Source organism: Chenopodium quinoa, unplaced genomic scaffold, assembly GCF_001683475.1.
Source record: "Chenopodium quinoa cultivar QQ74 unplaced genomic scaffold, ASM168347v1, whole genome shotgun sequence".
Lineage (NCBI taxonomy): Eukaryota > Viridiplantae > Streptophyta > Magnoliopsida > Caryophyllales > Amaranthaceae > Chenopodium > Chenopodium quinoa.
Genome location: NW_018742385.1, coordinates 598,978 through 614,356, shown reverse-complemented (window position 1 = coordinate 614,356; position 15,379 = coordinate 598,978). Strand labels below are relative to the sequence as shown.

At 36.6% G+C, this 15,379-nt stretch overlaps 1 protein-coding gene across 1 annotated transcript; it reads left to right on the top strand.

The window, feature by feature from the left end:
- The first annotated feature begins 14,419 nt into the window (after positions 1–14,419).
- On the top strand, positions 14,420–15,109 carry LOC110699204. Its single transcript, XM_021876700.1, has one exon. The coding sequence runs from the start codon at positions 14,420–14,422 to the stop codon at positions 15,107–15,109; it is 690 nt and encodes a 229-aa protein (XP_021732392.1).
- The last annotated feature ends 270 nt before the right edge of the window (positions 15,110–15,379 follow it).

Below are 15,379 nucleotides of genomic sequence, written 5' to 3'. Positions count from 1 at the left end.
ATCAGGATCTTTTAGTTTGGGTGGAGATTTATTTTGTAGTACGGCACTACATTCTGCAGTAAAAGCGACAGTCTCTACCTCACTAACAGACCTTTTCCTAGTCAATATTTCTTTCATGAATTTTGCATATGCAGGAATTTGGGTAATTAATTCTGTAAATGGAACGGTTACCTGCAAATCCTTCACCATCTCCAGGAACTTACCAAACTGCTTATCCACTTTAGTCTTCAAATGTCGATTTGGGAATGGTAGTTTGATAATTGGTTGTTGCACATCATTACTCTTGTCTTGAGTTACAACCTTCCCTGGCGTTTTACCCTACAATGTAACATCAGAAATATTAGTACTACCCTTTAGCCCTACAGGGCTAGGGTTAATATCCTTTGGAATAAAAAAATCAGGATTAGCAATTTCTGTTAAAACAGGTTCATCATCCTTGGGCATAGAAGGCCCGTCATAGTGTGAACCACTCCTAAGGGTAATTGCAAACGCCTAATCTGTGGGTTGTATTGGCTGCGATGGTAGGACTCCCTGCAGGCGAACTTGAAGAGCAGCGGCTAACTGTGCAATTTGAGTATCTATGACTTTATTATGAGCTATAATTAAGTCAATTTGTGAGTCTCTACTCTCCATATGCTTTTGCATACTAGCTAACATCGCTCTAATTTCTGATAAGGCTGGGTCGGAGGGTGGTGGAGGAGTTTGTGGTTGGTTTTTTCTGAACAACATTGGGATGGTAGTATTTATGTTGTGGTGGTGGTGCATGTTGTTGTGATTGTTGTGGAGGTGGAAGTGTGGGGTTTTGCACGTTAGTGCTCCGGTAGGAAAAATAAGGATGGTTCCGGTACCCAGGATTATAGGTATTGGAGTATAGGTTATTTTGCTTGATGGATTGAAAAGGGTTAACCTGCTCCATGGAACTCCTGCACTCTTGTTCCCAATAACCTACAATTCCACAGTTTTCACAAAAAGCATCGTTAGCATTATTATCAATTGCAGAAACATTAGCTACATTAGAATTAGCAGTACTAAGACTATCCAATTTCTGACAAATAGAGGTCAGTTGAGCTTGCAAAAAGGATACTGAATCAGCATGATGTTTTCCCTTGTTTGCAAAACCTCTAGGATTCCCATATTGGGAATTGTGGATTGCCATATCTTTGATAACCTGACCTGCATCATCAACATTAAGGTTCATAAACCTCCCATTAGCTGCAGAGTCTAAAATTGTACTAGAGGAATTTCCAATTCCATTGTAGAAAGCTTGTATCAACTGCCACTGTGCTAAATTATGATGGGGGCACTCTCTCTGCAGATCTTTAAATCTTTCCCAAGCATCATATAACATTTCATCCGGCTCTTGGGAAAAATTTTGAATTGCACTTCTCAATAAGGTTGTTCTCTCTACAGGGTTATATTTATTATAGAAATTTAAAACAAGAGTTTCCCAATTAGTAATGCCAAGTGCAGTTCTATTTAAACCATTAAACCACAATTTAGCTTTTCCACATAAAGAGAAAGGAAAAATAATCTCCCTTAGTTGGTCTTGCGTGACCCCAGCTTGCCTTATAGTATTACAGTATTGACAATAGTCGGCAATGTGAAGATTAGGGTCTTCACCCTTAGCTCTACTAAATTGCTTCCTTTCTATCATCGTGATGAACTGGGGCTTGACCTCGAACTGAACTCCCTCGAGATCTGGCGTAGGGGAAAGGTGGGGAAAATGCACCAAAGATGGCTGCGAATAGTCGCTGAGCTTTTTAGGTGGATCTCTAGGCATCTCTAATTCTAATTCTGAAGAGGTTTCTAATGAAGTATCTGAATCACTAGAATCAGATGGAGGGTCTCTAGGAATATCACCACCAGAAATTGCCAGTATTTGCCTGTATAGATTCTTTTGCCTATGGAAAGAGCGCTCAATCTCAGGATCGAATGGAATGTAACCTGATCTGGAACACCTGGGCATAAACAAAGAACTAGACGACAAGTATGAGAACTGTCCCAAAGAACTTACGTTCTCCGGGACGAAAGAAAATAATCTAGATTACAAAAATAATTAGAAATAAAAATAAAACCGTTTCCCCGGCAACAACGCCAAATTTTGACAGGCTAAAGTCGTATCACCTAATCTAAAGTAATTACCTAAGTCCTCTAACTAAAGTGAATAGGGAAGTAGGGTCAAATCCACAGGGAAACTAGTCTTTCTATTCCTAATTAATTAATAGCAATCTAAATTATTAGTAACAATTTGTTGTGTTTTAAAGATTATACTACGAAGAATATAAGTAGGGAGAATAAAATAGGAGGAATCAATGAATTAAAGACCTAGGGCATAGGTTCACCAATAAATAATACTCCAAGGTAAAACATAATAACCAATCATCAATGCATCAATTAACCAGATTATAAAGGGCTTTCGCTACGTATTACAATCACAGAATTAATCTACCGGTATTAAATCTCATCTCTCGAATCTCGACTTAACCATTTATATATTAACCAACCTATTGAAACTAGACCTAAACATCAATTCTCATCTCTCGAATCTCGAATCAATATTGTCAAACTCATGCATAAAAGATAAGGCCTAATCTAGTCACAGAGCATTAAATCAATCAATAGGAAATTAATCTAGCATTGATAATTAACAACAATAAATTACCCCTTCATATTATTTATGGATCCCCATAAACCCTAGAAAGAGAACTACTCACACATAATTAAATCTAAACTAATCAAAGCAATAAAATAAGACATGATCAAAGGAATATTATAAATAACTGAGATTAAGAGAAAAGTAATCGTTACCAAAGTAATCGGCATAAAGAGTTGAGTAAAGAACAAAGTATATAGTGTAGAGAGAAAAAAATAAGCTTAAGAGAGAGAGAAAGTCTAACAGAAAGAATTACAAAAGTAAAGAGAGAATAAGGAAGTGTAAAAGAATACTAAACTTTCTTAACGAAAACATATTTATAATAAGCAAGAATCCTAAACTAAAACAAACTAAACGATGCTTAAAAGATCTATCAGAGACACGCGCCCGACCGAGCGCCACACCGCCCGACAGGGCGCGCCTTTTTGATTGGGCGAAGGGCTGCTGTGATATAAGTCTTCTTTGCCCGATCGGGCGCGCCATCGGGCGGACCATCGGGCGGACCACCGGGCGGACCATCGGGCGAACCATCAGGCGGACCATCAGGCGGACCATTAGGCGGACCATCGGGCGGATACCCTTGGGCCGCTTGGACTCCTCGTTTGGGCTCGTAAGTTGGCCCAAACCAATTATCCTCTTTGGGGCTTTAATCATTCGGTCCAAATATCTCGTCTTCATACAAGTTGAGCCCTTATTCACCGGTTTGATTACTCTAACTGATCTTGGGCTACAAAAGATGGTCGTGCTCCTCCAATGCTCGTAGTTGCTCCATAAAATCCCAGGAAAATGCTCCAAAAGTGTAAATTCCTACAAAGTTCAACAAAAACTACGAAAACACTAGAAAACACCAATTAGTAATAAAAGTGGCTCTAAAGAGCCAAAAACACTACTAATAAAGACCAAGGGACGGGGGCAAATAACTATATAAAATAGGCATATCAGGATTCAAGATCTATAGAGATAGGTCTCGAAGGATGTTTGAGTCTGGTTAAAAACATATATTGATAAGATTCTTATAAAGTTCAACATTATATTGAAAAGAGTTTCAGTCCCATGTAACATGACACATTGCTTAATGATTCAATACTTTGAGAAAGGTTGATGAGATTAAGATTTTGAGTGATGGTCCTTATTCAATTCGTAAAGGATGCATCACGCATGTCATGGACTATACTCGTTTAGTTGATTCACGTGTTTTTAGAACAAGTGATGATAGAATTCAATCGAAATCCAATATAACGTTGGAATACAAATTAGAAATTTCTAAGTTCCTTGTGAATGGGCGAAAGAAAATTCTTAATGTATGGATATGAATATTGTTATAAAATTTAGAAATTGCAAAATTCATGTTTATGAGAACGTCTCATGAACTCTACTCACTAAACCCCTTCCATTTCCAAAGCATGAGTAACATGCTAATGAAACTGGATTGAGGCAAATGATGTAATTAGAAGTTGTATTTGTTTCATTTGCAGAATTATGTTTATCAATTGAAACAAAGTTTCAATCTTATTTAATCGTGGTTTCAAGATTAAATAAAATGTCCAAAATAATTATGAAGATGGGCTCACTAGGTTGATAACATTTTGAATGAAACCCCACAGGTGAACTAAATTCATATATTATTTAAGTTCCTAGTTCGGAATCATTAAACTGGACATAAATGATTTCTTAAATTGAACTAGCATGTTAAGATTGATTGGATAGCGCAGTTTCATGGGCTATAGGAGCGTAGTGATGCTCGGTCAATCACATGGATATGTATGAATGATGCATGGTCGAACTATAGACCTACTTTGAAGTTCAAGTATAGAACTTCCGGATATATTAGTGGATTCCTTTGACATGAGTGGAACACTGATTCCATTCAATGATTGATTTAACTGTGGTACATTCAAACGTTTAGCCGTAACTGGAGATTATAAAGTATGTTTCCCGGTTACTTCATGAATTGAGTGGGAGCTTTGGTTGCCACAAGATTGGATAGAGTCTACCAATTAATTAGGAACGTGTCTTGGCCCCTTGAAGAGGAAGAATTTAGAAAATGCATGGCCGTGCTAAAATGGATTACATAGTAACCATTTGTTTTGTAATTCTAACTCAAATTTCAAGAAAAGATTTGTAGACTAATATGATCACGACATGAGATGCAATCATATTATCAAATCGACACACATTGACTTAAGGAATTTGAATATTGCGCACTTGTCTCAGACAAGTGGGAGATTGAAGGAGTTATGTCTTCGATAAGTGCAATTACTAGATATATCAAGGATCACTATTATGGAGATAATAAGTTCGTTCTTTTGGGGCGTCATCCTCTGTTCCTAGACTGTGAGAGATGATCTTTGGACTATTCAAATAGTCCAAACCCCTCTAGAATGGATCCTATGAGGTCACACACAAGAGTATTGGGTTAAGCAAGTAAGAGGCCCATTAAGGGTATTGGGTTAAGCAAGTAAGAGGCCCATTAATGGGCCTCATGTGCAATTAACTAATCATGAATTGGATTGGGCTAGCATAGTTAGATTGGAATTAGGTTTTGGGCTTTTGACATGGGCTCTTATTTAGAGATGAGATCTATAAATAAGATCCATGCCTAGGGTTGGATGTAAGAAGTCATAATCCACATACAGTGTATTTTGACATCAAGGCAACCAATCCCAAAACCTTAATTCCTCTCTCTAACTCACGGCTTTCCTAATCCTCCCCTCGTCCATACGGCCGGCCACCCTAGGTGGCGCGTGTGGTGGTTCATGGTGGTTCGTTGCTCGCTCTTCTCCGTAGAAGGTCAATTTAAGGTTTCAATTGCAACTAACTAGCATTAGTGGAGGTTTTAATCCATGCTCGTGGACCAAGTAGAGGAATCACGCTTGAGATTCTTTATCTCCCATTGTTCTTGCTCGATCGCACGTGGAATCACGCTTCAAAGGTATGATTATGTGTTCTTTATGTGTTATGCTAAGATCCTTGGTTTAGGTGCTTTATGAATATGATTCATGTTATTTCCGCTGCGTAGTACCTATAAACCCCTACAATATTCTATAAAAAAATAGTTTATTTTATCTATTAAATAACTTTACTAATCTCATATTTTTATTTTAGAGTTCGGGAAGTTTTAAAACCCTATTTTGTTTAAATAGGGCTCTATAATTTAAAGCGTACATGAAATATGTTAAACCCTAATATTCTCTTTAATTATTCTAATATTATGATTATTAAATAAAGAAGTAAAGCGCAACCGAAGCTGACGTTTCTTGTTCTTGGATGCGTGGGATTCATCAACCAAAACCCAAAATTATTTCATGAGTTTTGTACTTTTGTTTCATTAACCAATCTCCATCAATTCTTCTATAAACATTCATCTCAAAGAGGTAATCACACTGACACACTCGGAGTCGTTTGATAGTATTTTGGTTGTATTGCTTATTATGTGTAATATCACGAAATTTTGGGATGCTTGTATTATATTTCGTATTATTATGTGTGATATGATTTATTATTTATACTCTGTATTATTATTATGTGTAAATTTTATAATCGTAGTTTGTGTGATTAAGTTTGTATATGAATATGACTGATTATTGGTATTATATGATTTGATTAGATATGAGTACCGTATTAATTTTATTGTTTATGATTGATTATTTCTAGGGTTTCTAATGTTGTTTCTATAGGGAGTATTGTTTTATCTAGGTTTTAGGATTATTAATGCATATTATTATTTTTAGGTTGAGATTTGATTATTTTGGATGCTAGTATTATTATTCTAAGAGTTGAGATATTTATGAATCGAATTGTTATGTTATTTGGGAATTTGTGCCATTATTGAGATTTAGTTGTGAATGATTATTTGATCAAATTATGAGAGCAAAAGGGTGAACATTATTATTTTGTTCTTGGTTTGAGGCTCGGCGTTGTATACTTCAGTCCTTGGCATGTTGGTAAGAGGATGATAATCATGAGTTAAGAATAAGGTACAATCTTTATTTATTATTTTTCTATGGTCCCCTACAGTGGGAATTGGCCCGTATGTGGTCTGGTTTAAGGTGTTTTTCTGGTTATTGAGAGTATTCAAGTTTTTATACTTGTTGGTTTGTTATTCGAATTACTCATGTCCAGGGCTAGGTATAGAACAAAGAGCATGGCACACTAATTAGTTATGAGTTAATTGAGTGATGGATTGTATTAATATTCGAGGTTGAGTTTGATAAAGGTTATTTTTAGAGTAGGGAATTATTTTACTCATCTTGAGGCGTATATGTGTAATGTAGTTTCGAACTACATTGTTTAATTGAGTTGATTATTTAATTATTCTATTATCCTTTGTATTCTGATAAGTGGTGATTACTCAGCTTTTTGCTGACGTGTGTGTTATTTTGTTGTGCTACTTGTGTTTGCGGCCATGTCTTTTTCTTATGGTGGACCTGCGACGATCTATTTTGGAATTTGTCCTTAATGGTGAGCAGTCAAGATTGTAATAGGTTGATCAAGTGATCATAGACTAAAGGAGCTCAAGTGTTTCGATTAGTTTGTTATAACAAGTTTGTAAAGTTGTATAAATAGCTCACCTAGATGTATTGGGTTGTAAATATTGGGATTTTGTAAGCCTTAACACTTGACATGTTGTTGAGTGTGGCAGTAATACCTCTGATTTAGGTGTATGCTTCCGCAATATTGTTTAAAGGTTGTTTATTTTTCCTTTATCTATTGTTTATTATTAGCTAGTAAATTAGGGGTGTTACACGGGCGCACCTAGCTGCACCAAAAGGAGGCAGAATTGTTCCAAAAAGTTTGAAGTGGGTGCTCCCCGTAGGGTGCGCGACCGCTCCTTTCGGGCCGAGCAAACCGCTCAACTTCAAATGAACATATGTCCCACGTCTTATATCGGAATTGGGCATATGACCTGTCGTTGGAAAGCTCTCGAAATAAGCTTTCTTCTCCAATTGGAATCACTCCAAAATGTTTTGTGGATCAAAAGTTTAAAGTTTGATCTTTGCAGCGCAAATCAAGTGTACATTTCTTCATTACTTGTTTTTTTATGTTTTATATTTCTTCAATCTTGAGCAATGAACTTATCCAAGTGTTCCTAATTATAAGAATAAACCAATCAATAACATAATACTAAAACAGACATTAGGAATCACACATGTCAATTCTTAGTGTATTTTTTTCCCTCCAAAACACCCCTTTCCAATTTTAATAAAATCTTCTTTAATAATCTTAATCTATACTACTAGATAAGAGAAAGGGCTTTTTGGGTGTTAAATTTGTCTTTCCCCAAAATGCCCTTCTCAATTTACAAAATTGTTTATTCACTATTTAATTTTTTTTTTCAAAAAATAAAATAAAAAAGTTCATAAATGCTCACAAAAAAAAAAAAAAAAAAAAAAAAAAAAAAAAAAAAACTATTCTTTCCAAAAAAAAAAAAAAAAAACAAAAACTAACTACGCACTGTTATAAAATATGTTAATGGATATAGCTTGTAACTATCCCTTTTATGACTATCTTAAGTATGCATGGTAGTAATAGCATCCTTGTAACCCTCCTTTGTCATTAGTCCACATTAAGAAACTGAATGCAGGCTTTTCTGCTATTAACTATCTTATGACCCTGCTTCAGGAGTATATAGTTTTCATTCACAAATTTTTCTTCTTTGTGTCAAAGGTAAAGAACTGTCTACTTTGCCAAAACTGTTTTGGTCAAGAATGATAATGACAAATTAGTTTGAGTCATTGAAGTGTTCAGTTCTTGTTATAAGACAGAATTGTCAAGCTCAGAATAGTTTCATGATTGCTTCCCTTTAAAGATTCTCATGTCTGTAATGATTCCAAGATCTAATTTACTACAATATCAATTCTTGCTTTCAAAGTTGTAATTCTGAATAGTAATTAGCATACATCTTTGTTCCAAAAACGGTTAATAAGAAAAGAATTTTTGAGAGGAAAGGTGATGAGAAACATTAAATAAGCAATCAAACTATAATTCAAGGTTGTCAACTGAAAGCGGCAAATTGCTAAACCACATTCTTATGTGGGTTGCTTGATCACCTATACAAAGACAAAATTGAAGTTGTACGTCAAAAGACATACAGTTAAGATCCATTCTACAATCTGCTTAAGAAGACTCAAACTCATTCTTGCAACAAATCTAATCCTCGCTACATGAACACAATGCAAATATTAAAGGGTCAAGGACATGAAGCCTTATTTACAAATCCTGATCCAAATTTCTTTATAAAAATACACCGCAATTATAAAAAATCCTAATCCAAATTTCTTTATCAACATACACAGCAATTATAACAAATCCTGATCCAAATTTCTTTATAAAAATGCATGGGCTAATAGGATCATTCTTATAACCTTCCTTTAACAAATACTCACTTAGACGGTTATACCACATACGCCCAGATTGTTTCAATCCATAAAGAGATTTGTTCAATTTAATACAGAAATGTTTTCGAGAACTAGATTTTGCTGCTTCTGGCAGTTTAAGTCCTTCTGGGAGCTTCATGTAAATGTCATTATCCAGTGGGCCATATAAATAAGCTGTGAGTACATCCATCAAACGTAAGTCAAGTCCTTCTCTTATTGCCAGACTAATCAAAAATCTAAAAGTAGTTGCATCCACCACAGGAGAATATGTCTCCTCATAATCAATACCAAGTCTTTGTGAGAATCCTTGTGCAACTAAGCGTGCCTTATATCTTACAACTTCACCCTTTTCATTTCTCTTTCGCACAAAGACCCATTTATATCCCACTGGCTTTACACCTTCAGGTGTACGGACTACAGGTCCGAATACTTCTCTTTTTCCAAGAGATTTTAATTATGCTTCAATTGCTTCTTTCCATTTTGGTCAATCATTTCTTTGTCTACATTCTTCAATGGATTTTGGTTCATGATCCTCATTATTATCCATAACATTTAATTCTATATTGCATGCAAAAACATCATCGACGTCGATTTGATTTCGGTTCCATGTAATTCCAGACATGATATAGTTTGTTGAAATTTCTTCATTATCAGGTACCCGAATTTCTTCCTATATCATGTCTAAATTCTCTTCTGGAGATCTTTCGGAAATTGTTTCTTCAATTTGACCATCATCAACCATGCTCCTTTTCTTTTCCGAGGATTCTTATCTTTGGAACCTATTGGTCTTCCACGTTTCTGACGTGGTTTAGACTCATTAGCAAATTTATTTTGTCCTTCTGGGACATCCATTTTAAATGGAGCATTTACAGCTGGAATATGTGACTTGGTCACTCTTTTTGGGTCAGCAAATGAGTCTGGCAATTGATTCGCTAAACTTTGTAAATGAATCATCTTTTGAACTTCCAATTCACATCGTTTAGTTCGAGGATCAAGATAGGAAAATGATAATTCATTCCATTTAATTTCCTTTTCCAACTCTCTCTTTTCTCCCCCTAATGTTGGGAAAAGTGACTCGTTAAAATGACAATCTGCAAAACGAGCCGTAAATAAATCCCCTGTTGTAGGCTCAAGATATTTAATTATTGACGGGGATTCAAACCCAACATATATTCCCAACCTCCTTTAAGGACTCATCTTAGAGCGTTGTGGTGGAGCTATTGGAACATAAACCGCACATCCAAAAATTCTTAGATGGGAAATATTTGGTTCTTGACCATAAACCAATTTTAATGGGGAGAACTTATGATAACTTGTTGGCCTAATGCGAATTAGTGTTGCTGCATGTAATATAGCATGTCCCCAAGCAGAAATTGGGAGATTGGATTTCATAAGCAATGGTCTAGCAATTAACTGAAGACGTTTAATTAATGACTCAGCCAGACCATTTTGTGTATGAACATGTGCTACATGATGTTCAACATTTATCCTAATGGACATGCAATAATCATTGAAAGCTTGAGATGTAAATTAACCAGCATTATCAAGCTGAATAGTCTTAATAGGAGTATCTGGAAAATGTGCCTGTAACTTAATCAATTGGGCAAGTAATCTCGCAAACGCCAGGTTACGAGTTGATAACAAGGACACATGTGACCATCTAGTTGATGCATCAATTAAAACCATAAAATATCTAAATGGTCCACATGGGGATGTATGGGCCCACAAATATCTCCTTGTATACGTTCCAGAAAACTAATTGATTCAAAATTAATTTTAGCTGGTGATGGGCGAATTATTAACTTGCCTTCTAAGCAAGCAGCACATGAAAAATTATTATGAAGAATCTGCTGGCTCTTTAAAGAATGTCCACATGAATACGTAATTATTTTTCGCATCATTATTGAACCGGGATGGCCTAACCGGTCATGCCAAACAACAAAATTATCAATAAACTTTTGGTTTACTATAGCATGAGTTTCAATAGTATTGATTTTTGTGTAGTACAAACCACTGGAGAATGTAGGGAGTTTCTCCAAAACATGTTTTGTGCCTTGAGTTATATTTGTGATTTGAAGGAATTCGCTATTTTCTTCATTGATTGTCTCAATATGATAACCATTGTTGTGAATATCCTTAAAACTTAATAAATTTCTTTGAGACAATGGGGAGTATAAAGCATCAATTATTTTAATTTCAGTTCCCCAAGGCAATTTTATAGTGGCTCTTCCGGAGCCCTCAATGATATTTGTACTACCCGATATGGTACTCACATTAATCATTTTCATCATCAAATGAGAGAAATATTGTCTTTATAATATCAATCTTTATTAGATTTTCTACATAGACTAGAAAGGTTTAGTTTAAGAAGACGGAATAAATAAAGGAAAATTCTTACCAATATAGCCTTCCAATACTAAATAAGTATGAAAGCATTTACTCCTCGACGGTGGTATCAACTCCCCATTGCGTATTGCTACTTATCGGGTATAGAATAGATTTGTTTCTCTTTGTTCCTACAAACTTAATTGTTCCATTATTACAAACAGAATAGAACAAACATTAATCCTTGTTTAGAGATGATCTATTGAACAAAAGGGATCTATTGCATAGTCATAGTCTTTTCCAATGCAATAAAGTTACATAGTGTCATTTTTGATAAAGGGGATCTAGAGCTGTGACACGTTCACTAAAAAAAATCCTTTTGTAGCGAATCGTTCATTAAGAAAAATTGAGAAGCTTAACACAAAGGCGGAAAAATAAATAATAGTAACTTGATCACGGGCATCCACCATTATACCCACAATGGTTGGATATACAATTATGGGCGAACGACGGGAATTGAACCCGCGCATGGTGGATTCACAATCCACTGCCTTGATCCATTTGGCTACATCCACTTGGTGGACTCAGTAGCACGAGCTGCAATAAGGGCTCGCTTTTTTTATTTCTAAGTATTGTATGAGTAGTTGCACTGTCAGCAAGACATAATTCTTCACCATTCATAGCAAACTGAACTTGAGTAATATCCATGTTGTAGATGATTATGATCTTTTGTTATATTATTTGACTATGGTTTCCTTTGATTTTTGATAGGTAAAGCAATGGTGCTGATAACGTATTATGAAATAAGAAAGGGAGAATAGTAGAGAGAGAAATGTAGAGAGGTAATTGTGTTGTCTATATCCATCCATTTCATAACCATCTATATATATACAAGATGTGAACATTGTAACTCATATGGACAATGAAGAGTCCATTCATGAGAGGATTACTGTGGACTAATGACAAAGGAGGTTTACAAGGATGCTATTACTACCATACTTAAGATAGTCATAAAAGGGATAGTTACAAGCTATAATGACCATCCATTAACATATTTTATAACACGCACAAACTAAAAAAAATTTCACTAAAAAAAACCAACCAAAATTGGAAAATTTGATTTAAATAATCCAACCTTTAACATATTTTAAATACTCTCGGGTCTCCGTCTTACATATCCAAACCAACGCAGGATATTTTCCCTCATACCATGAGCATTAAATAAGGGTAATAAAATACAATTTTGACCCTAAAAACTTTTTATTTATAGTATGTTGCAAGTATTGTGCATTAAAAAATTCTCCCTCGAAAGATAGGGTTGCGCTTCCTCGCGAGAAAGGAACGACCTCTGTTGTCTCGAACGTGCCGATCTCCAGCATTATGGCGGAGGAACTGATTGAAAAATGCTCCTCTCTACGATTGGAAGAGGAGGAAGGTAATTTGATTGACTTAGGGAACGTTGAAAGTACAGAATCGGAAGAAAAACTTGCTCTGCTTTTGGTGAGACGATTATGTACTGCTAGACCATACAATATCGAGGCGTTTAAACGAACGATGCTGAAGTCTTGGGCGCCTAAGGAAGGGATGATTGTTAGGGTTTTAAGCCCTAATCTTTATAGCTTCCAATTTTTCCATTGGCGGGATAAAGAAAAGGTTCTTAAGGGACGACCTTGGTGCTGGGACAATCATTTAATTGTCCTTAATGAAGTAAGGGGCGATGAACAGCCGGACCAGGTTGAATTGAAATTCTCACCGTTCTGGATTAGGGTTAGCAAATTGCCTTTTAATTGCAGAACAAATAATTATCTCAAAACCCTTATTGCTGGACTTGGAGAAGTGCTGGAAATAGAGGATGATCTCCTGGGATTGAATCGCTATAGAAGAGTCCGTGTATTGATTGATGTATCGAAACCCTTGCGCAGATACCAGTGGGTGAAGGATAGAGGAGGCAACAAAGTTAAGGTGGAGTTCAAGTATGAGCGATTGCCGTATTTCTATTTTGCTTGTGGTGTCATAGGGCACTCAGAAAAGGATTGTTTGGTAGTGACAGAAGAAGAGAAGGAGAGTCAGTTAGGGTGGGGTTTGTACCTTCGAGCCTCACCTAGAAAGGGGTATGCGATGGAGCTTGAGGAGGTGTCATAGGCCTTGAAGGGAAGGAAAAAGTTTTTTGTGACTAAAGAAGGGGAAGTGAGTGAGAAAGGGCTGCAAGAACATGGAAGTGCCTTAGTTACTTTGACCAACACTGAAGTTAGTGGAGAGAAAGAAGATTCGGTGGGGGCAGGGGTGAATGTGACTATTGACCAAAGAGAGATGGAAAGTGTCAAAGATTTACACTGCCATCCTTTTCCTTTAGTGCTAAAAATGAAACTGTAATTGCTCCAACGGGAAAGAAATCTTGGAAAAGGATTGAAAAGGGAGTGAAAAAACAGGGGAGTGGGGAGGTAGAAATTAATCAAAAAAGAAGGGTGGAGGAGTTGATGACAGGAAACTTGGAAGGGGTTGAGAGGGAGGAGAAGAGAACTAAGGTTTTCTTAAATGCTTACGAGGATGATATTATGGCGGAGGTTGGTGTGAACCAACCCCGCCAAGGCCAATGAGTGTTCTATGTTGGAACTGCCAAGGGATGGGCAACCCTTGGTCAGTTCGAAGGCTCCGAAAATGGAGCAATCTACATGGCCTGGACATGGTTTTTCTGTCAGAAACCATGATTAATAAAGTAGCTATAGAAGGAATAAAAGAAAGGATTGGTTTTTCCAATTCCTTTGGTGTGTCTAGTGTAGGTAAGTCTGGAGGTATGTAATTGTTTTGGAATGTTGATAAGGTGGATTTCTCTCTTGTTTCGTTCTCACAAAATCATATATGTGGTGATGTGGTGAGGCAAGGGAAGAAATGGAGGTTTGTAGGTATTTATGGGTGGCCGAATAGTGCTAATAAATGTCAAACTTGGAGTCTCATACATCACTTATGTGGTGAAGCTCATATTCCAATAGTTTTTTAGGGCGATTTTAATGAAATTCTTACTTATGAAGAGAAGGAAGGAGGGTCGGGTCGAGAGAGGAGGGAAATGGCTGGGTTTCGTGAGGCAATGGATGTGTGTCAGTTGAGGGACTTGGGTTTTAGAGGTCAATGGTGGACTTGGGAGAGGGGTGTGACTGTTGCTACTCGAGTTCAAGAACGGCTTGATCGATATCTTGCCACTTCATCTTGGATACGTTTCTACCCGTGTGCCTATGTTGAACATCTTTTGAAAAAGCAGTCAGACCATACTCCTATTTTGCTGAGGTTGGAGCAACAAAATAAACGAAAAAAGAAGAAGAAAGGCTTCAAGTTCGAAATCGCATGGATGTTGGATGCATACTGTGAAGCCACTATTAGAAGCGCTTGGGAGGAAGAAGCAAGGGCTGATATTATGATGAAATTGATGACAGTTGGGAAGAAATTGATGACTTGGAGTCGAGAGAAGTTTGATGATATAGGCACTAAAATCGAAGAGAAAGAGCAGGCTCTTAGAGCAGCCCATCAATTGCCAATTTCTCAGAGTAGCTGTGATATTTGCGTGAGATTGGAGAAAGAGTTACAAGAGTTGAATGAGAAGCAAGAAGCTCATTGGTTAATGAGGTCTAGAGTTGCTGAAATTCGTGATGGAGACCAAAACACGAGCTACTTTCACCATAAAGCCTCCCATAGGAAAGCTAAAAATACAATTCATGGGTTGTTTGACTCAAATAATTTTTGGCAGACAGATGAGTTGTAGATGGAGAAAGTCATCACTGAGTACTACAAAGACCTTTTCGATACAAATGGGTCTTCTACCGAGGCTCTTCAGGAAGTACTACAACATGTGTCGGTTTCTATCACTCCGGAACAAAACTTGGACCTGAAAAAACCATATACAAAGGCGGAGATTCTTGACGCTCTTAAACAAATGCACCCCTGCAAGGCCCCGGGACCGGATGGTATGCATGCTATTTTTTATCAAAAATTTTGGCATATTGTTGGTGATGATGTGACTAATTTTGTTAGC